Here is a 23661-nt window from a genome sequence, read left to right on the forward strand (position 1 = left end):
CGGTTATGTCAGAGAAGACTCGACAGCTGCGTGTCACGCTACTCCTTCCTCCTACCTCACCTCCTTCCTCCCCCCCCAGAGGTTACCAGAGCCCACACCATCACCTTCCCTGCAGCCTCCCGCTTAGATTCTCCACGAAAAGTTGGGAGCGCAAATCAAACAAACAAACCCAACCCGAGAAAGTCGGCTGCCACTTGAGATGTCAGAGCTAATTGTCCATTGCAAGGACAAAACCGGGGAACGGAGGGAGAAGAGAGGGAACATATGCAGAGGTCTCATTTAGTAAACAAATGAGGTAGAGACGACGAAAGAAAAGAATCCGTCTTCCATGGTTCCCTCACACACTCCCAAGCTGAGTTACCGCATCATGCAAGATGATCACCTCGACTCAATTTCTGAAAATTACCACCCCAAGAAGGAGGGAGGGGAGGAGAAGAGGGTGAAAAAAACTTATCAGCCGTTACTCCTCCTTCATTTTATTTCATTTATGAATTACAAGGGAAGATGCCATTATATATTATTAATTCTCTGCTGTTGCTTTGGCTCTGGCTGCCGCCGCGGCGAGCTGCGGATGTCGGCGGCGGTGTAATTACGTTCTAGCCGGGCAGCCATCCGTTTCCTTTCAAAAATTTACAGGATTCTTAATCACGTTGCTCATTTGGGCGCACGGTGGCGGGATGGCGAAACACAAACAGGGGCACGTCTGTTTGCGCGAGAACACCTGCTTAGCATTGATAGCAGATGTCAGTCAGTGAACTGAACAAAAAAAAGTAGAGGGACGAGGGAGGGGAAGGAGGGGTTGGAATTAAAAATGCAAGCATCACCAACTTCTTATTATTTACTCTCTCCGAAAATGAACTGCTGGAATGGCGAAGGGGGAAAATCCCGGTAATTGTGCTGCCTCCCTCCTCTTCCTTGATCCTCCTTCCTGCCAAGCTCTTTCAAGGCGATCTCATACAGTCTCCATGTACATTTTTTGCATATAACACGAATTAAAGTTGGTCATTCGTGAATATACGTGGAAAAAGTGAGAAAATTTGTGGTCTTTACGTGAAATATTCACAGATGGATCACGAATGAACGTCAATTATGTACACTTATCATGATATGTGTGGTGTCTACGCGATATAAAAGTCATACGTGGACAGACGTTAAACATATGTGGATGGTCGTGGAAAGACACAAATTTGCATCTTGCAAAAATCACAATTGTGTCCGACTTACGAAATAATTGTGTATAGACTACGTAGAATACACGTGATTCTCAAACGACCAAACATTTTGAACATCTTCGAACCAAATTCACATACAGGCCATAACCCTTGATGAACATCAGCGTATATCGACGAATGATGAATGCAAGAAACACTTATGAATGACGTGTATCACGTATGTATCAGAAAAGACTCAATTTCATACATGGAAAATGCGGAAAATGTACGTAGTGGCTGTGTGACCCGGCCGTTTTGGTGATTTTTCGTCACACGATGTAGCTGAATTCAATTCAATTCAATTCAATTTTATTTGTATAGCCCAAAATCACAACAACAGTCGTCTCGATGGGCTTCGAAGTAAAACATGAAATCAAAAGGATCACGAATACAAAGAGTTCAATAGAAAAATACTAAAATGAACTAACAAACTGACTAAGCTATACTGGCATCCCTGCCCTTAGACCCCCCTTCGCGGTAAGGAAAAACTCCCAAAAAAAACGGATTCCGGAAAAAACGAAGAAACCTCAGGGGTGCCCACATGAAGGAGGGATCCTCCCCCAGGACGGACAGGCGATTTACCAGAAATCTTAGAGAAGAATTAACTTATCTAAATCTACAACTACATATATAAAAGTTCAGCAGACAAGCTTCATCCAGCCGTGGTTGTGGGGACAGTCAAAGGCGCGAGTCGAGCCGGAGACAGGAACCACAGCCAGGTGTAGGAGCAGGAGCAGAGGCGAGGGCATTAGTTAATTTTGAAACTATTACGAATATTTAGAATGTGTACCGTGTGTGATAATTGCACTATTTATATAGAATTCATTAGCTATTTGTGCGTCAATTACAACATTTATATTTATGTATATACGATGTAAAAGTCATACATCAGTGGTTCATGTGTGAAAAGTCTGTTAGTTGTATGTGGAACGGTCGTGGAAAGCCACAAATTTGCCTATGCATCTTGCTAACATCACACACAAGTGTCTAAGATTTACCTAAAAATTGGGTATAAACTACGTGAAAAACGCAAACTACATAAGTCTCAACCGACCAAAAATTTTGAATTTGCACATATCGACGAATGATGATTGCAGGAAACGCTTCGTACATCACCCATGCATCACGAAAACCAAAATTTCGTATGTGGAAAAATTTGCAAAATGTACGTAGTGGCTGTGTTTATCTTGGCCTTTTGACTCAGCCATAAACTATTTACCAACTTTTTTCCCGTTCCCCCTTGACATTTAGCTAGCAGATTTGGCTATCTTTTCTTTGCCGTTATTTCTTAAGCAGTGATAAAAAAAAAGGTACATGCTTTTTTGCTGTGTCAAGCCGAAATTTTTTAACAAAAATTACAAACTAATCAAATTAACGATGGAAAACTTCACCCCCCCCTCCCCAACACACACACACTGAGTGCTATAAAATTGCCATTTTACTGCAACCAAGCTACCAAAATCTGCCAAAAAATGCACACACAAAAAAGGCAACAACAATTAATTGAAAATGATAAAACACAAAAATAGGAACTATTTCACCGATACGTATAAAAATTCGGACTCCAATGCTTTCCTAAGAAAATAAAAGCCTCTGTAAAGTCAGTATATGTTATTTATACAAATTAAAATTCATTGAGGGGAATCATTTGGAAAATTAGCATTTTCTGAACAAGTTCAGCGGAGTCCCACTCTGGGAAAGAAGGAAGAGAGACACACAAACAAACAAACAAACAAACGAATGTTAGCGCAGGATTGCTGGGAAATCTGCGGGAAAAGGCGAGGGGACAGTGACAGAGAGAGGCTGCGGGTGAGGTGACAGAGCGGCGAGCGGGGCTGAGAGGCAGAGGGATGAGCTGCGCCTTTAATGCCCATCTGGCCCGGAGATGTAATAAAATTGACATATTGATTCCTTTGAATTTACGAATGCCTGTTTCATGAACTCCATTTCCAAAGCCGAGGCCTCTTTAGAGCCCTGTCATTTTTCCCCCAAATGGATCAATTATGTGCCCACGTAATCCTGTTACCTGAGAAACCCACGCATACTTCTCCCATTTGCGGCGCTTCACCGGGGCGCACAGACTCGCATTATGAGCACATAAACAAACTCACATTTTTTTTCCGGCACTGTGTGTGTGTCCCCCCCCCCCCCCCCCTCTTTTCTCCTAATATTAGCGATTGTTTTCTCCCCCCCTGGTGTCGTCGTGTGAGTCTCTCCCGGAGGGCTCTAGGGAGCTTTCTCTGTTTCTTCCGTTTGAAGTTGTAGAAATCCCATTTTACCCCCTTTAAACCCGGATCCTGCCACCGTTTCCTCGTCGCAAACATCTCATGACAGCCTCCTTAACAGCCGTGTAAAGGTGCCGTCTGTCGTGTACGGCGGGAAGCCTCTTGCAGTTTTTCCCAAAGAACAGAAAAATCGAAACTTAAAGCTAAAACTCGATTTTCAAGAAACCTTTTTTGGTTTGTTTTTAATCATAGTATCTCTATCGTCAGTGTAAAAATTAAAAAAATCACATGACAGCCTCCCTATCAGCCCTGTAAAGGTGCCATCTTTTATTTAGAGCAGGAAGCCTTTTCTAATTTTCCCTGAAGAATTTCCAAATCTAAACTCTTAGTTACATCGCAATTTTCGAAAACCTCGTTGTTGTTGTTTGTTTTTAACCGTCTTCTCTCTTAGGTCAACGTTAAAAAAAAAAAAAAAAGAAAAACACACGACAGCCTCTTAAGCCATGAAAATGCATCACTTTTTGTTTCCCCCGGGAAGACTTTTGGAGTTTTTTATAAAGAATATCGAAATCCAAACTTTTATCTCAAACTTAATTTCCGACGACCTCGTTTAGTTTATAGTTGATCTCTTTCATCAAAGCAAACATCATTTAACAGTCTTGTTTTTTATCAAATGCTATTAAAATCTAAATTTTTAGTCAAACTTCTAGTCAAACCAAGTTTTAATAACTATTAATTAATTAATTAATATTAATTAGTATTATAAATTTATGATGTATAATATATATATATATATATATATATATATATATATATATATATATATATATATATATATATATATATATCTTTGATACATTATATGTATACATCTATTTTATGTACATAATATAAACCTGTACATGTATATATAAATATATATGTAGATATATATCTATATATATATCTATATATAGATATATATAGAAAGAGATTTATGTATATACATATCTATACATATATTTATATATATATAGAGATATATATATATATGTATATATATATATATATATATATATATATAGAGAGAGAGAGAGAGAGAGAGAGAGAGAGAGAGAGAGATATGTATATCTTTCTATATATAGATATATGTATATATATCTATATGTATAAATATAGAGAGAGATATCTATATCTCTCTCTCTATATATATATATATAGAGAGAGATATAGATATATACTAATATATATATATATATATATATATATACTAATATATATATATATATATATATATATATATATATATATATATATATATATATATATATATATATATATATATATATATATATATATGTATAGTGTGTTTTGTTTGTTTTTTGAGGTCCTTTTTAATTATCCTTTCTCTTATGTCAATGCAAGCATCACATGACTACCTCCAAGTATCAGAATTCTTACTTTTCACTAAAACTCCATTTTCGAAGACCTTATTGTTTTAATCTCTGTTGTCAATGCAAACATCACACGTCCGCCTTCTTAACGGCCTCTTAGGGTGTTTTTCGAAGAATATCCTGATCCAAACCTATTGCTAAAACTCAATTTTAGAAGAGCCTAGGTTTGTCATTCTTTTTAAATCTACCGTCACTTTTCCATGAATCGCCTCCCAACTACGAGTTCAAAAGGATGACTTTCCTCCGAGATTCGAGTCAGACTCTAACTGCTGCTACAGGAAACCAGAGGAGGGGCGAGCACCTGGGCACTAACAGCCTACAAGAGGTCAAATCAGCACCAGAAAGCAAACGTACACGGAGCGACAGTCAAGCATGGGCGCACGCTCCTGGATATCTGTTTTACTATCTCTCACGGTTTGTGGAGCCGGCGGTGGATGAGTGGAGGAGGTGGAGGAGGAGGAGGAGGAGAAAGTCAGTGCTCGATCTTATTTTCCACACTCCAGCAAGCTACAAGCGGCTCAGTTACACTACACTTGCAGCGAACAATCAGCCTGGCAAAGGTTCACGAAACGACGAAATACCTTGTCACTTACTGCCTGACCTGTTCAGCTGAGTGACTCCCTGTGAGGGGTGGGGGGGGGGGGGGTCATAAACCAATCATGAAGCAGCTCTGCTACAGGCTTTCCCACCCTACCTGGGAGAAAAAGGTTGATTTTTTTTCTAAATAAAAGAATAAAAAAACGTTTCAGGGGAGGGACTGACAGCAAGTGCAGCTGTCTGGATCTAAAAGGGAAAAGCCCCCCAGTTATGATGAAAGGTCGACAGACAGATTGGTTCTTTTTCGGTTAACCTCGCTCCGACTTCTGCTTCAGCGGAAACACTACCGATCTACAGCTAGCAAGCTCCGCCCACCTGTCTCGCAAACCAGCACCTTTTGATTCAATTAAAGGGCGGAGATTCTGGTTTTTCCTTCTAAATTTGGACACAATTTTGAAGAATTCGAAAGAAAGAGCAGCTTCTGAATTTGGAACGACCTCCCAGTGAACCAGAGGATCGGAAAGTTTGGAAAACTCCAGCAACAGTGGAGGCCCCACTTTTAACCGTGCTCTACGAACTTTTTAACAACACGTCTCCTCTGTAAAGCAGCCACTACGTACATTTTCCACGTATGAAATATTCGTGATACATGCATGATGTATTCGTGAGTGTTTCGGTATTTGTCGATGTGAGCAGATGTCCGTCGAGGGTTTCGGCAGACGGGTCTTCACGTGAATTCGGTTTTGACGGGTTAAGAATTTTTGGTCAGTTGAGAATTAAGTAGTTTACGGGTATTACGTAAATCTTTCCATGACCGTTTCACGTATGTCTAATGGACATTCCAATTATGATATTTAGATTTTTCGTGATACATGCGTGATATATTCATAAGTGTTTCGGTATTCGTCGATGTGAGCAAATGTCTGTAGAGGGTTTCGGCAGACGGGTCTTTACGTGAATTCGGTTTTGAGCTTTTCAAAATTTTTGGTTGGTTGAGAATCACGTAGTTTCCGGATATTTCATGAATCTTTCCATGACCGTTCCACGTATGTCTAACCGACTTTTAACCAATGAGTAACTTTTATATTGCGAATTTGGCGCGAACACCACGTTAAAGCTGTTTAATTCACTTTTGGGTGGTTTATTCGTGTGTCTTCCTTGGTTCTAACATCATTCTTGCATTACACGTGTGAAAATTTCACGCAAAGACCCCAACTTTTCTTACGTTTTCTACGTACATTCACGTCTGACCAATTTTCATATAAAAAAAATAGCGACTGTCACACGGCATTAAAAAAAGCTACCTTAAATATTTTGCAAACAAGCCTCACCTGCATGCTGGGAAAGGAGAAGGAGGAGGCGGTGGGGAGGGGGGGTCTCTGCTGCAATCTTTAGAGCTGCAACTCCCCCCCCCCCTTCAAACCCCCCTCCCCCCTCTCCACTTTTTATAAATTACCTCATCAGTGAGTGAAATTAACACCGATTCTTGCAGGCAATTTCTCAATTTCCAATGCTAATTAGCCTCCTCTCCCTCTTTACTTTTGAAATTCTACAGCACCTGTTTAGGGCGAAGAACATCTTAGGCAGCGCAGCCGCATTTAATCACAATTTTAATTAACCATCCCTGTAGATGTGAAAGAGAAGCAATTATAATGCAGATGAATGATGATTTTCCACATTAAATTGTTTTGTTTCTTCGTTATGTTGATTGCATAAATACGGGCGCCGCTCACTTTTCGGCGTTTTTTTTCCTGTTTTTGTTCAACTGTAATTTTGTAATTGTTTAGCAAAATGAAAACGCTTTTATTTTGTTAAACTTGTCAGTCATGGGGGGGCGAGGGGGGGGATTTGGCAGGAAGTTTGCTTGTGGGGTGGTGAGGGAAAGGGGGCGGCGGCCTCTCCTGTATGACCTTAGCAAACTATTAAAGGGGAATGAAAGTCATCCTCCGCCTTTGCACGCTTTTTAACGGCATGGCGTTCGGCAGCGGAAGCACAGATGGGCGCTGCCGGGTCGCGCTCATAATCTTTATGCCCTCGTGAAAGTATAGACGCTTTACTGCTCCTCTCCCTCTGAAACTTTTGCTTTTATTTCGATGACAAACACACTCAACGCCGCCCTCTTCGGCACAAAGTCGGCACTGCTCCATAAAACTTTCGCTGCAAATAAACCATTAAAAGAAACGTCCCTTCTTCTTGTTGTTGTTGAGTTTCTTAGCAGATACACTTCCCAGAATGCTCTTGTGCTTTGCCACCACCCAGCAACTCTCCCTCTCTAATCCCACTGAGCACCTCTTTCAGTTTGCCCAAAGAGCATGCAATCCAGACCCACAAAAACACCCTCCTTTGCTGTCGGACAGACACTCTTTTTTTTTTTTTTATGTCGGTAAAAGACGTCAAACCCGAAAGAGATGCTCGTCCACGTCGGTGCACCTGAGAGGACGCTCCATTTTTTTTTCTTGTTTTTTTTGTGACTGTCACAGGAAGTAAACAGAGCATTAAATCCCGCAGCAGAGGCCGGACAAAAGCCCGGCTCGCCGTCTCCGAGCCTTTGTTCTCGGCTTAACAAAACCGTGCCGTCACACCGGGTTACCTCAACGCCGCCTCGTCCAAACAGCCGGAGCGCAGGGGAAGGGGTGTTTGGGCGGACGGGAGGGGGATTTAGATGGAAGATGGAGAACAGGCGAGCAGGCGAGGCTCACCTCCACCACTTCCATAGAACCCCACAGCAGCTCGGTGGGGGTGGGAGGTTCTTTCAAAGACAGATCTGGAGCAGCTAGATCCGCTGAAAGTTTGATCACAAAAGTGATCCTCTCAGAGGGCCAGACGAAAGACGACAAAAGAAAAAGAGAAGACTCGCCCTAATATGCTGAGCACGTTTCTTACTTCTCCAGTAGCTCCGCCCCCAACACCCGCAAAAATAAAAGCCCACGTGGACTAAAAATGGGTTGAAACTTGCCCCCAAACTTGACCTACAGATCTCAGATGCAGCCCACACCCCCTTTCCCTCTGTCAGTTTCTGGCCTGCCAATTTCCACTTGAAGCTTGACTAGGCCTGATTTGATGCAAACTACCGCGGGGTTGGGGCGCGCAAGGGTGGGGGGTTGGAACTGATGAACAGTTATGTCAAGTCGATTTTGCACCGTTGGGAAAAGGTAACCTCTCCGTCGGGGAGGAGACGGTTTGGGAGGAGGAGATAAAGGTAACAAAAGAAAAAAAAGGAAAAAAAAAAAGATGGTATTGGTGGTGGTAGGGCGGGTTAGTGGAGGATGAGGAGGGCGGGGCCTGAGGGGGCGTGAAGTCACGCCGCTCCACCTCACCTCCTAACTGTCAGCGCTAATTGCAGACGTGCCAGTCTGCTGCGGCGGTGAAGCGGCGGGCAGGGCGGACGCGAGGCGGCCTCATTTGTGAGGCAGCTGGGAAAAAAAAGGTAGCATAAATGAATATTTCATTACCTTAATGACTAAGGAATACTCCTTTCCGCCACTCGTCGAATGAGTGTTGCTGTAACTAATTATGAAAAGTAATAACATTAGGGGATGTGGCGATCACTTGCCGTTTGAGGCGTCTCGCCTGCAGGCGAGCTTTTCGCGTGAAAAAGGCAGGAAACAAACAAAAAAAAGTGTAGTTGACTAGTTCCCGGAGAGGACTACCTGTAGCAAGTCCGTCCTGGTGTTTGCTTCGCCGTACATCCCTGCAAAAACTGTCTAGCCCGTGCCCGCCTGTAACGTATGACCACTGATAAGAGAGGTGATGGGGAGGGTAGTACAAGGTCTGCTTTGATGGTCATGCTAATTCCAATACCTCTAAGTAGTAAGAATAACAAAGTGCTGGGGAATTTATCTCAGGAATGCCGGAGCAAGACAGCGGGGCGATAAGGAAGTAGCTTTCCTTGGGTGGTGGAGAGGTAATTAGAGTAGGCTGACTGGGTAGATGACTGGCTGGCTGCATGGGGTGGGTGGGTGGGGGGGTATTCAGAAAAGGGGGGTGGGTTCTAAAAAGGCAAAGTTAGAGGCTGAAAGTGACAAATAAGACCAGTTCAAGGGACGTAAAACCCCATCCTGAGGCTCTGTAGTCATAAAGACGGAGTCACGAGGCTCAACTCGAGTCTCCTGCAACTTTTCTGGGTCAGGAAATACCCTTCCATCCCAACAGAGTCACAGGTCTTATCAGTATCTCACTTTTTATCTCATCATCATGACTCCTGCAAATCATTTAACAATCAATAGCTCCTGTTTTTGCCGGAATCTCGGGAACAGAAAGGCCCCAAAAGGACAAGTCCACAGGTGACATATTCCTCAACTCCAAAAAGTCGCAAGAAAACAAAACAAGTCAAACCTACATTCAAATAACGAGCCGTTTCCTGGCCGCTCCCTCCTCCTCCAGTTAGGAAGGTGCTTGATCATTTCCCGAGATGAAAGAGCTGGAAAGTGGGCGCAAATTTGTGCAGCCGCAAAATGACCCAAATTCCTCCTAATCTGGCTGGGGCGATCGGCCGCAATTAAGGCCAAGATAGCGCATCTGAATTCCGCTGCGGCGCCCCTCGTTAAGGGGGTGCTCCGAGGTGCCAGGCAAAGCGGCACGCCTCCTGAATAATGAAGAACAGTAGGAACAAGCAAGCGCTGATCAAATAGCATGTTCTACTAACCGGGATTAAAAGGTACGTGAGAGAAAAGCACAGCTTTCCAGATGTCGCCCAGCCTTAATCTGACGATCAGGAATTGATCGTCCCTGACCTTGCCGAAAGAGCATCAGAGAGTGTCTCTCCACTGAATTGCAAACCCACCGTGGAGCCAAAAAAGAACACAACCGCAACTTCTCAAGTTCATAAGAGGGAATAAAGGTGTTGCCGGAGCCGTTCGCACCTGCTCGTCAACCTGTCGCCCAGCGCAAGACCTTGCAAAAATCGCAACCAAACAAGTGCAAAACAGCAGGACAAGACGGGCCAAATACAGACTTTGCATCTTCACTCCGGGAACGCTCAAATGAGGCGTGATATTTCAAAACTGCATCGTCCGCCCACGCGATGCATAAAACATGCCGGCTTAGGGGTAAAGAGTGTGCCCATGGAAATGAAAAGTCCAAACGCAGGCGGTTATTTACCGGGCCACTGAAGTTTCAATTTCACTGTTTGCTTTTTGTCTATTTTTTTTCTTTTTCTTGTTAAAATCACAATGAGTGAGCAGAGACAAACAATGGAGGAATATGCTGAAAGTAAGACAACGGGCAAGGAGGCATGAAATAAAGTCTGGAGGTGACTGGAACTTTTGACGCAGGGAATGACAAGTCGGAATCTGCATCCCCCGCTTCCAGAATCCTGGAGGTTTTAGCAGCGGCTCGGGCGTCTGGAGGCAGACAGCACGCGGGGGGGAATGCCGCGCCGCTGTTTTTTCTGGCCCGAACGCGACCGTGGCACAGCTTTTAAAAGGGGGAGCTGGAATCCGGGACGATTTCGGAGGCTTTCGTTAAAACCTAGTACTTGCGGCGCATCGCCGCCAAATAAAGTGCACCTTTCAAAAGCAGACAGTTTCACAAAAGGGATCGGAGGAGAGGGGGGGGGGGGCGTCCTCATACAAAGAGTTGACCCCCCTCCACCCCCCAATCTCTCTCTTAGTTGCCCCTTACGCCCAACACCAGCACCTTCCACCCCACCCCTTCAAAGCATGGGTTAATATCACGGCTGCACGGTAAGGCATTATCCAGAACCCCTCTGAACAAAAGGCCCCTTTTGCAAACAGACCCCCCCCCCGCCCCTCCACTCCCTGCTTTTGCCACCACCCCCCCCCTCCTCCACCACCACCACCCCACAACCCTCAGTGTCCAAAGGTGTTTGCTGAAGTAAATCTGTCTAAATCCTGCACAGCTTGGCCAGGAGGAGGAGGGAGGGAAGGTGTACCGATAATCCCTCTTCTTAACCAAAAAATAAAGGAAGGAAAAAAAAAAGTTCTGGGCGAAGAACAGAAAGAGAAAGCTGGAATCCATATCACATGATTTAAAGACCCCCTCCGCCCCCCCCTTTCCCTTCATCTTTTATTAAGATTTGCATACATCCTGCCTGGGAATGCAGATGATATCTCACTAATCTCAAGCAAAAACCACAGTGTCGTATACGTAAAAAAGGATTTTCCAAACATGTGATTTTTTTTGTTTTGTTTGTTTTTTGGTTAATTCGTTCAAAAGTGGAGGATGCTTTTCTTTCACCTTAAGGAGTGAGCGTCCACGAATAGTGTAGGCATCTCGTAACACTATCTGTCTGTCAGGAGAGAGGTGGTGGTGGCGGTGGTGAGGAGGGGGGGGGGGGTCCCCGCTCGAGTAAGGAGGCTATAAAAGGCTTGTAACCAAGGGACGACCAACAAACAACCACAAACACCCCAGTTATTTCTCTCCACCCACCTCTTTTTCTATTTTTTCCCCCTTCCACCTCTTCTTCTTCTTTTCCTCCATTCCTCTCCTTTTTTTTTTCCTTCTATATTCTCGCCCCCCCTTTTCATCTCGGGCCCTTTTCTGATGCTGAATGCAAATGTGCAGCCCTGCTGCTGCTGCTGCTGCTGGCGGCAAAAGGGGCTGAATTGTGATTAAGAGGGAGAAGAAGAAGAAGGAGAAGAAGAAGAAGTAGGAAGAGAAGCTCCTTTTCTTTGTTCTCCCCCTGGGGGATGTTTACCAGGAGAGACGCGGCGGATCAGATATGAAAGGCATTCAGGTCAGCATTGATGTGAGCGAAAGTGAAATCGTACCTAAGGCATTCCAAAGACCCGCGGTGTCAGGGGTCCGGGCTCACCGTGCCTCTGCGAGTGTGTGTTCTCTGGCCGCCAGGCACGAAAATATCTGCACACAAGCAGGGCGGTCCGGGAGCCGGAATGATCCAAAATAACGAACCGGGATGTTAAGAGTGTCAAAACAATGTCCTTTGGTTGGACGGGGGAAAGTTTTTAATCCTGTCAGGGCCGGGGATTCCTCCGACACGTCAAAATAAAAGCGGGGAACCGAGAAGAAAAAATACAGACGAAGAAACCGGAGAGGAGAGGAAAATATTAATTCATATCCGTAAAATACAGTCAAAATAACCGAGAACTTAGTAAAAATATTCAGACAACATAAATATATCGATGAAGTATAGGAAAAAAAATAACATTGTAGAAAACTGGAGATCAAAGTAAATAAAAAAAATCACATAGAACAGTGTTAAAAAAACCAAACGACATAGTAGAAACCCATAGAACAAAGTAAAAACAGAGAATATGGTAAAAGATATTCGGTGGAATCGGTCACATCTATAAAATATGATCAGAAATATAGAAGACAAGAATAAAAACTGAAGATTATAGTAGAAAATATAACGGAAAATATCGTAAATAACAAACGTAGATTTAGAAAAATAATAGAGCAAAGTAAAACAAACAGATAAAAGTAAAAATGGGACATTAAAGTAAAAAATAGTCATACAACATAGTTATATATTTAAAATATAATAATCATGGAGAACATAGTTATATCTGTAAATAGGGTAAAGAAATAATGGAGAACGTCATAAATAACTAAAGGAGATAGTAGAAAAACCATAGGACAAAGTTAAAAAAAGGTAGAACTCAGTAAAAACAGGAAACATCGAATAAACGACGAAACTGCAATAAAGAGGCCAAAATCAAACCGTCTTTGGAAATGAAATATTTGGCATTTTTGTCACTTTCTGACCTGATATTCCCCAAACACTTTTCCCTGCTTCTTCCTGCAGGAAAAGGAAGGAAGGGGGGGGTTAGGGGTGGGGGGGGGGACACTCCACCACCACCACCACCACCGCCACCGCCGCCGCCGACCCCGTATGGGAATGGCAGCAGTGAATGGCGCGGCGGACAACCCCCCGCCACTATTGACGGTATAAACATGTAAATGAAACACATTACGCTGACAATCAATTGTCCGCGAGCTCCCCTGCGAAACCTCCCCCTCCTCCTCCTCCTTCCTGATTTTCCCCCTCTTTTTAACCCCCCCCCATCCCTTCTACCTTGAAGAGGGCAAATCTGGGGAAAGAAGGGAGGGAGGGTGAGAAAAAAAAAAGGGAAAGCGGGAACTTTAAAAAAAAAAAGGAGGAAAAAATTATTATGTAACAAAAAAAAAATAAGAATTCCAAATGTTGGGAAAACTAACCGGAGGAGCGACTCCCGGAACGGTTAGTTTTAGGGAAGAAACGAGTCCAAAGGGGGGAGGAATTAACACCAAAATTGTAGATTTGTTCTTTTTTTCTCCTTCTATTAAAAAAACGATGCGGGATTTCTGTAGCGACATTCCCACATCGGAATCCCAGATTTAGAAAAATAAAAGTGCTGAGAATTGTCGCCCTTCGTCTGTCAGTTTAAAACATTCCCAATTAAGAAGAAGAGGAGGAGAGGACTCAATTTTCCCCCCCCCCCCCCCCACACCTAAAAAAAAAGTATTCCCCCCCCCCCAGCTTTATAAATTAAAACAAAGATTTAAAATTCACCAAAATAAAAGATTTTAAAAACAGGTGGCCTCCTCTCTCTCCATCCCCCCCCCCCCCCCCCCCTTACGCTTCCCGTGATGCTCCGGAGCTGTTTAGCGTGGAAACAAAATGCCATTGATCTGCTGGAATCGATCATAACTGAAATCTGATCTAGATAAATGAGATAAAATTACAAAATAAAAGCATGGATGCGCATAAAGACAGGAGGAGGTTTGTGGAACTGATCAGGAATAACTAAGGTGGTGGTGTTGGTGTGGGGGGGGGGACGTGGAAATGTCACTGCAGATTTGCCTCTCATGAGAGGATGGGGGGGTGAAGAAGCGCAGCGTAACGGAGGAAGGAAAACTGCGCCACTGTGGAGCCAATTAACGGTTAACGGACACGTTTGTTTGCTGATCCTCTACAGTAAACTCGGTGACGCGGGATGGAAGGGGGGGGGGGGGTCATGTCATGTCAGAATCGAGAGGAGAAATTTAAAGAAATCCCAAGAAAAGAAAATGAAATAAAAGTGAAGTTTGGTCAGGAACTCCTCCGTCCGCGCGCGCGCGCGCGCCTCCAAACCCCTGAGCCCCCACGTGCGAGCATGCCAGGACGGACCGGGAAGGTGGAGAGTCTCTCTTACCGTTTTTCCGCCTCGGATTCGCTTGTTTTCGCCTCTTACACCTGGGGCCATCCGCCATGATCTCCTGCTTCATTGATAAGTGTGGAGGGGAGGGAGCGGGGGGAGGTGGGTTGGGGGGCGAAGGGGGGGTGGGGAGGGGAGCTCGTGGATCAGATGGCAGCTCTCATGGACTCCCTTGGTTTCAGCGTCTGACGGGAAACACAAAAGCAAAGCGGCTGGGGTTAGAGCTTTTTGCAGCGGAGCTGGAGCGCGTGCGGACTGGCTATCACCGCATGTGTGTGTGTGTGTGTGAGTGTGTGCGCGCGTGTGTGTGTGTGTGTGTGTGTGTGTGTGTGTGTGTGCGCGCGTGTGTGTGTGTGTGTGGGGAGGAAGATCCGAAGCAGAAGACGCGGGTGAGCCCGGCGTGCGCAGCGCAGAGCAGCGCGGAGCGGAGCGCACCGGGACCCTCCGTGCGCAGAAAAGCCCCCTTTCAGTCGTTCCGCTCCAAACGCGCGCGCACAAAAGAAAAGTTCAAAACGCAAAGAAAACACGCAAGAATGCCATTTTCTGCGCATTTGGACCACTTTTACGCACATTTGGAAGCTTTCTTTCTTCAAATAAACGATAAGAAACGGACCGCGGAAGGTTTTTTTTTTCTTTCTTCTTTCAAAAAGCGCAGAAATTTGCGCTTTGAGAAGCGGCACAGATGGAGAATCAGCCCAAAAACGTGTCGCTTCTGTCCCCAAAAAGCAACCAAAAATGGAGAAAAAGCGCTTGCGCACGTCAGAAAAAAAAGAGACTTTTTGGAGTTATTTGTTCTTTTGTTGGTGCGTTTGGAGATTAAAAATAATAAAAAGATTTTTTTAAAGAAAAAGAGGAACTGGGAAAGGAGGAAGAGGAGTCCAGGCGACAAGAGCGGAGCAGCTCCCCGGAAAAAAAGAGTCGATGGCCGGGTTGACAGCGGCGCTTCGTCCCGGTTCCATACAATAAATTTAAAAAAAAGAGTAAAAAAAAAAAAAAAACAAGATTAAAAAACTGAAAAGGAAAAAAAAGGAGGAAATAAAGTAGAAACGAGTTCAAAGTCAATTAAATAAAAAAACGCACCTTTCTGCACCTGCGCAGGTGAGGCGAAGTTAAAGTCCAACTGTGTTGCGCGCAGAAGTTTTCATATCCAACAAATGTCCGGGAAGGCAAAAAAAACAGCAAAAAGGGGAAAAAGGAAAAGCAAACATACCTGTTTCTTTTTTATTTTTTTCCAATTTGTTTTTTAGTCAATTCTCTTGGTTTCCTTTTTTTCGGGTTTTGGGGTTTTTTTGTGTCCACAGAGGCGTCTCGCGGGCTGCTGAGGAGGGATAGCGGAGCGGCGGCGCGCGCGGATCCTGTTCCACCGGTGTGATAATAAAGCCTTAGAAATAAAAGCCTCAGAAATAGTTGGGAGGAGGGAGGGACCGCTGCTCCTGCAAGGGCAGGTTTACAACTGATGTCTTACACCCACTCCAGGAAACAAACCTGGGTAGGGACTGGCGTGTTACGCCTCTTCTAATGACATTTTTTTTTCTTCTTCTTCTTCTTCTCTACCCCCCCCCCCCTTCCCTCCTCTCTCCCTCCTCCTCCTCCTCCTCTCTTTCCACCTCCTTTTTTTTTTGCACCAACAGAGAGAGAGAGAAGCCCCCTGAAACGCACGCCACCTATCTTCACGGGAGGGGATAATTGAGGAGCCAAACGTGAGCATCTTCGGAGGTTTTTTTCTCTCTCTCTCTCTCCCTCCTTCTCTCATCCCTCCCTCCTTTCTCTCTTTCTTGAGCTTCCCCCCCCCCCCCCCCCCCCGTCACCACCACCCTCTCCTGCTATCTCTGCACGCGCTGCCACTTTCACAAACTTCTCTCTTCGGCTTGTATCATGTAAGGCTCCTCTCTCTTTTTTTGGTTTTGTTTTGGTTCTTGTCTTTTATTTTGATTTATTTTTTAAATATATAATGTGGGGGGAGGGGGGTGGAGAGCGCGGGTTTCCGTTGGGGGGTTTTGATGCGCGCGGATGGGGGAAAAGTGTCCGTTCTGCTGCCCGAATGCTGCTTTAAAAAAAAAAAGAAATAGAAGGGAATAAAATGAACAGTTTGCTCTTATTTTGAAAAGACTTGTGTCTCTGTAAAAAATCTGATTAAAGAATAAAAACTCATGAAATTATGGACAAAACGGACCATTTTTATGTTTTAAAAACACACAAAAAACGCGCATTTCTACCGGGATTATCGGGGTTGTTTGTGCGCATTCGTGCGCATCTGTGCGCCTTTCTTGCGCTCTGCTCCACATGTCTCCTTCTCATCTCAATCCAAATATATTTAGCTTCTTTTTTTCTCTCGAAATGTTCCAAAGCAGAAAAATTTCTAAAAAGATTCTAAATTTTTACAACCCCTCAAAAATCACCAGACCTTAGAAAACAAAATATGAAAAATAATTTTAAATGTTTTTATTAAATACATTTCTTGTCCTTTTAGGGGGATAAAAAAAAAAGGTGGAAGATCACTGGGATGTTCGGAACAAGAGACTCCATCCCGTCTGACTCCTCAAATGCAGTCCCCCCCCCCCCCCCCATCGAGCGCGTGCTCGTGCACGTCCCCCCCCCCTTTCCATAAGCCCCACCCTCGCCTTGCCCTGATTGGTTATGTAAATAAAGCGTTATAAGGCGTCCTGTCCTCCTTCAGTTCGCCACTGTTTGGCTAATTAAATCATCAATCAGGGGGCTGAACTGGTCCCCCCCCCTCACACCAACCGGCAACCCCCCCGCCCCTTCTTTCCCATTTCCCATTGGACCCCCCCATCACAAAAACTGCTTAGTTTAGTTGGGATTAACTCTTATAAATCGTCATTTTTGTGTGCAAAAAGTCACCTTTTTTTTCACGAAGAGGAGGATGAGGAGGATGAGGAGGCCCGGGACGAAGCAGAGGAGCGTTGTCATGCGCCCGCACCTCGCCTCGCCGCGCCTCTGTGGGGGCGGCATTCCCACCGTGAAACAGGATTACAGTCCTGCGTGACCTACGGGGGGGCGCATGAATACATCACTATTATTGAGGAGGTATTGATTTTCGGTTGTTGTGTTCTTTATACATAAAAAACCCTCAATATTTAAATTGTGTTTGTTTTGATTTTCAAAATCAAAGATTTTTTTTTTTTTAGAGGAGGAAAAAAAAAACCAATTACTTGGATTATAATCCTAATTTCCTAATTGGGATGCACCAACCTTCTGCAGAAAAAAAGATGCAGAAATCTGGAGGATCGGCGCGGTTCTGTTTGTGTGCAGAGGTGAGAGGTCAAAGGTCAGCCTGCATAATCTGTGCATGCACGCATGCAAAAAAAAAAAATAAAGACGGGATTGTAATCTTGCACGCAGCAGCCTCCCCCCTCATCCAACCCCCACCCCCCCACCCCCACGTGTCACAAGGCAATGGCGAAGAACCTGTCGTTAGATGGAAGGGGGGGGGTCCACATCGCAAAAACACCACTAGGAGTAAAAACCCCCTCCTTGCTAAAAAAATAAATAAAAATAGTTGGCCCCCAGACAGACGGATCAGATGGAAGCGGCAAAAGCCACAGACGTGACTCGGAGTTCTGCGACCGTTCCGTCTCAGAGCCGCACGGAAAGCTGACATTTTCCGTAATCGCTGGCAACAAATACGCCTGACACGGTTCCAAGCAAAGCCATGAATCATCCTTGTTGAGGTTGAGAGCCGGTTTCTCTGCACAGCAGACAAAACTGCAGGTGAGATGGCAGATTCCTACACAGTAGTCATCATAAAAATACAACACCTGTTTTTTTTTTTAAATTCTTTTTAACACTCACACTTTTTACAGTGTACAGTTTGGCAGATTGAGATCGGTGTTCAAACGGTGGAAAGAGCAGAAGTGACTCTTGTTACTGGCCTCACATGTCAGCGACGATGCTTTCATAACAAACACACGTCTAGAATATGACATCAGCTGGGAGCTACACTGTAAAAATTGAAAACGTTGAATTCATTTGCAGAAGAAAAGGTTTTTAATTTTTAAAACCACAAATGCACAACATATTCATAAAAACACCAATAGAAAGTACAGTTAAGAGTGAGGGGTGTAAAAACTTTGTGCCCCCCCAAAACTTTTTTTTTAACTACTATTAATTCCTTCGTCTAAGAACACAAAACTCTGGTTAGATGAATGGCATTTGTGGGGCTTTTTACTGAGATGCATCTCTGGTTTAAAAAACATTCCTTGTTCTTCAATGTGTCATTTCCCTATGACAATTGATGCAAAAAAAGAACCTACAGTTAATGTAGAATAGAATCGTTGAGTCCTTCCTGCTAACTTAAGTTCCAGTAATATACTTTTGCTGCAAAAGCAGAAAAAATGCATATTCTTTAAAAAAAAAATTGTAATCTGAATGTTTTCTCCCCCCAAAAAAGTGATTAATTTTTTACAAAAAATGTGTTCCATAAGTTAAGCAAAAGCATAAAGGCTATCCCAAAAGAATCAACTGGGTATGTTTTTACATACTGGGTATGTTTTTTGTATATGTTTTTACAGTGTAGGTGTAAGTCAAGAAATGGGGTTTTGTGCAGTAATAATATCAACAATCGAGTTTCACAATCTACATATACATTACATACACATTAGTGCAAATAAAATTTAGTTTTGATAAATCTAGCACATTTTCAAAATAAAATCAAGTAGGAATGATTTTACAGTGCATGCCTCTAACAACTGTAGTTTTTATTTAACTTTTTATGGATTTACAGCTTTGCGCACTGATAATGTCAACAAATTAGCCTCTATATTTTTGATACACCTTACTGCAAATGAAATTCTGTAAAAATTGTGATCAATCTTTGCAAAAATTGCTCTCAAAAGTTTTCCAAAAACTCACCAAGAAAGATAATGTCTTTACAGTACATTCCTGAAAAAATGTTTTTTCTTAATTTTTTCTTTTTAGTATTTTTTAATCACAATAGAGATCTTAACTTTTTATACATTGTTCTGTCAAGTTTTAAAAATTTGGTTTTAAAAGCATTTACCAAATTCAGTAAATTTACAAATAAAATGAACTAACAATGTTTTTACAGTGCATTCCTGTAAAAAAAATCCTGTTTTGATCCAATTTTGGAGGTTTACAACTTTGTGCACTGAAAAAGTCCACAAATGTCCATTAATTCAAAAGTAAGAGGGGTGTTTTACGCCATGTTTGGGTGAACAAGTCGTTGATTTTCAAACAAAAAGTTGAAGCAACACAACGGCAGCCGACAGACTGGGAGTAAATACAATTACGATGGCTTTAACAGCAACCTAAGACCACAAAGAGGGCTGGAGAACTGAAGGGGAGGAACACGTCGCAGAGAAGATGTTTGCACGACTCAAAGCAGCTGTCAAGCATTTGCAGCTCCAGTGGTAACAAAAAAAACCAACAACAACAACAAAATAAAAGCCCTCAGTTTGTGTTTCACCCCTGAAAAGAAAGTTTCTGCTTCTCCTTAATTAAAACAACGACATGTCGCCGGCGTTCGGAGGCAACAGACACATCCCCGATCAGATCTGCTCGTTTGTGACTCTCCACGGGGCTGGACGCCGCCACCAAAAGCTCCAGAGATTGACGGACAATTAAAGGCAGAGGAGCCATGTGAACTCCTCAAACATGCAAAAAGACATTTACATTTGAGCCATAGCTGCAGGGAGGTGGGTGGGGGGTAACGAGGGGGGAGGGAGGGGGCTGCTGCTTGTTCTCGGAGTATTTCTGATCTCTCTGAGTTGAACAAGAAAGCCCGCCTGGAGAACAAGTTCGCCTCCAACCAGAGAGCTGCAGAAAACAAACGCTTTCTCCCCAAACAGTATTGATTTTTCATGTTCTTGTTAGCAGCGAACGGAGCCGACGGTCCAAATCAACACTCGTCCAGCTGAGGAACGCCGGTGCTCCAGCGGCGATCTGCGGTTAAAAAACAGACCAAAAAAAAACAAAACAACTTTTACGCTTTGTCAGAACTTTCCCTCGCACTCCGCCCCCTCTTCCCATCTCCCTTTTAATCGAACCATCGTTGTCTGTGTTTATCGGTGGTCGAATCTGTTGAATGAAAAACGTCACGTTGCTTTGTGTCGCAGTGAAACTTTGGCCGGATTTCAAGTTGGAAGATCTACCTCAGTTCCAGGTACGCCAGGTTGCCTCGTCAATCTATACGACAATCATCAACGAGGCCTTCACTTTGAACCAATAGCTATACAGCCTGGTTTCTTAGCCAATTACAATATTTTCATTTCTGAAGGGCCAAACTCATGACTGATTACCTAGTTCAGGTGCGTACAGCCAATTAGAACACGCCAGAGCCTTGGAGACTAGTAGTTATAGTGGCTAGTAGCTGCAGTGGCTAGTATTACTAGTGGCATGTACCCTTTAGTTCCTATTTGCTTAAACAGCTAGTCATTTAGGTGGCTAGTACCTCTACAGGCTAGTACCATAAGCGTCTGGGAGCTTTAGTGGCTAGTACCCGTAGTAGCTCTAGCAACTACTACCGTTAGTTGCTAGTACCTTTAGCAGCTTTATTGGCTAGTATCTTTAGTGGTCTGTACCATTACCAGCTGTTGGCTTTTAGGGGCTGCTATCTTTAGTAGCTAGTACCTCTAAAGGGCTAGTGTCATTAGCATATAGTAACTAAAGTGCCTACTAGATTTAGCAGCTAGCACCTTTAGTGGGTAATACTTTTAGTGGCTAGTAGGTTTAGTGGTAAGTACCATTTGCGGCTGGTAACTTGAGAAAGTAGTGCCATTCACGGCTGGTAGATTTATTGGTTAGTACCATTTGGGGCTGGTAAATTTATTGGTTAGTACCATTCACGGCTGGTAGATTTATTGGTTAGTACCATTCACGGCTGGTAGATTTATTGGTTAGTACCATTTGGGGCTGGTAAATTTATTGGTTAGTACCATTCACGGCTGGTAGATTTATTGGTTAGTACCATTCACGGCTGGTAGATTTATTGGTTAGTACCATTTGGGGCTGGTAAATTTATTGGTTAGTACCATTCACGGCTGGTAGATTTATTGGTTAGTACCATTTGGGGCTGGTAGATTTATTGGTTAGTACCATTTGCGGCTGGTAGCTTTAGTGACTTGTAGGTTGTTGGTTAGTACTTTTCCCGTCTGATAGTTTTAGCAGTTAGTAACAGTAGTCTTTTAGTCTTTGTCGTTTAACTAAACCTCAACTTTTGAGAAAATCTCCCAAGATTCACCTGAAGCACTTCAGACGTTTGGCATTCACCATGAAGTTTTCTCAATAAAATGACACAATTTAGAAGAGAATGACTTCATTCATCAAGCCTATGGAGCATTACGATCTGATAAGTAAAGGAAAATTCAAATTCAAACTTTGTGTTTGTCTGTAAACTTTCTATTACTTTCAATAAAACAATAGACCACTGGTTTATTTAATCAGGGTTTTAAGAAATGAGAACATTTTTCGCTGCTGAAAGTCATGATCTTTCCTTTTTCTGAGTCTCCTTTGTGCTGTGACTTCCAATGAAAGCCAGACAATGGTAATGGGTTCAAAGCAACGAGCTTCTGATCCAAACTTCGGAAAGTTTTGATTTGATTTGACAACTTCTCCTTAAACAGAGCTTGAATTGATTGAAGTGGTCAATGCTCTTTTTAAACAACACCAGGGCCAATCCAAACACGCAGAGCGCAGACACAAAGAGCCGGCCCACATACGGAATATTTGATGTGTACAGTCGAAGACGTCTGATCCGGTCTGCGCGCAGAAAAAGCGCCACCAAAACAAATCCTGCGCGTTTACGACGCTTCCGGGCCAAAACGGTTTTGATTGGGACGCTGATTGATCCCACAAGGAAACTTCTCACTCAGAAAAGAAAAAGAAGAAAAAGGAGACTTTATCGCTCACCAAAATGAATAATTGACTGCATTTCTGCTGAATAATTAATCAAGCATTTGAATAATTGTTTGCGCTCTAATCTTGACAGACATTTGCATATCTGCATGTTCTTACTGTCTGACTCCGTCTACGGGGTTACGTCCCATCAGGACACAAAGGCGGGATAAAAAAATAAACAGATATCCACAGATGTCCGTCGGTTCACGGACCTCACCTGCTTCTGTTGGCGACGTTCGTGATTTGACACCCCCAGCGTGCCAGATTCTCCTGAATTCCCAGTGACCACCGAAGAAAATCGGACTTCCAGAGAAGTTGTCTTTGATTTTTCCCAGTGTGAGACAGGAAATTCCCCGCGGTCAGTGAATGGAGCAACTGATGCAGCAGCTCCCAATCAGAGCATTTCCATGTCAAAACGCTCTGGGAGCATGGCGAGTCGGCGGCTCGTACCGAGAGGGTGACCATAAACTCGGAAAAGTGTGTGCCATGTGATCCCTCACTTGAAGGAAACCAGATCTTACTTTCGGTTTTTCTTGGTTTGAATGAAGAGCAGACGCGTGTGAGTGGAGACAGATGAGAAAACCACAATTAAAAATGTCCAAATGGGCTCGGTTTTCACCCGTTTGGAGAGTTTGGGGTCTCTAACGAATAACGGGTGGTACTTTAGGATCAAACGTGTGGCAACTACCGTAAAAAAAAAGTATTTTATCCAAAACAATTTCTTTGGGTTTAGAAAACCATCTAGTTTGTTTTCTGGTCTAATTTTTCTCAAGAAACGATTCACAAGAATTTAAATTTGCTTCTTTTTTCCAAACACACCAAACTAGATTTACTTCAGGCATACAATTTGTCAGTTTACAGCATGGTGTTTTAACCCTTTAACACCGAAGATGTCATCGAAATAACAAACAGTGGACGACCTACCGCAACTCTGATTATTTACGCAATCAGTGTCAATAAGCTGATTGTAATGGGGAGAAAAGCGAATGTCTATATAAACTATACAACTATACACCAACAACAATTTGCACTGACATGTACTTCATGGTACTCCATGTACTGTAAAGTACTGTACAGTGTTGCAAATCGGCTTTGTGCTGACAAGCAATATTTTACAATAGAACCCTGTGTACTGGAAAGTACTGAAAATTATTGTGTTGCAAATCGATTTTGCGCTAATATGCAATACTTTACAATAGTGAACTGTAGAATGCTGTACATTGTTGCATGTCAACTTTGTGCTGACATGCAACCCTTTAAAATAGTACCCAGTGTACTA

General features: G+C 43.4%; 1 protein-coding gene and 2 long non-coding RNA genes across 8 annotated transcripts in view; 1 reads left to right on the forward strand and 2 right to left on the reverse strand.

Annotated features, from left to right (window-relative positions):
• The window catches only part of zeb2 (zinc finger E-box binding homeobox 2), an 84092-nt gene extending 68062 nt beyond the window's left edge, over window positions 1-16030 (reverse strand). For 2 of the 5 annotated variants that reach the window (XM_023964042.1, XM_023964044.1), the window contains exons 1-2: window positions 15718-16030; window positions 14505-14692 (exon numbers count right to left, since the gene is read on the reverse strand). In XM_023964042.1, the coding sequence (XP_023819810.1) occupies window positions 14505-14577 (73 nt within the window). In that variant the 5' untranslated portion in view covers window positions 14578-14692; window positions 15718-16030. The other 3 variants (XM_023964050.1, XM_023964040.1, XM_023964052.1) reach the window with 3 other exon arrangements.
• On the forward strand, window positions 11936-22987 carry LOC111948926. Of its 2 annotated transcripts, XR_002874909.1 has the most exons (4): window positions 11936-12103; window positions 16139-16207; window positions 16978-17782; window positions 20603-22987. It is a non-coding gene; the product is annotated as an uncharacterized LOC111948926 (long non-coding RNA). The 2 variants fall into 2 exon arrangements; XR_002874907.1 differs by lacking the exon at window positions 20603-22987 and having other exon boundaries at window positions 16978-17847.
• On the reverse strand, window positions 18497-22711 carry LOC111948928. The gene is made up of 2 exons (XR_002874913.1): window positions 22600-22711; window positions 18497-20429 (listed from the first exon to the last, which is right to left on the reverse strand). It is a non-coding gene; the product is annotated as an uncharacterized LOC111948928 (long non-coding RNA).
• Window positions 22988-23661: the final 674 nt, after the last annotated feature.

Source organism: Oryzias latipes, chromosome 2, assembly GCF_002234675.1.
Source record: "Oryzias latipes chromosome 2, ASM223467v1".
NCBI lineage: Eukaryota > Metazoa > Chordata > Actinopteri > Beloniformes > Adrianichthyidae > Oryzias > Oryzias latipes.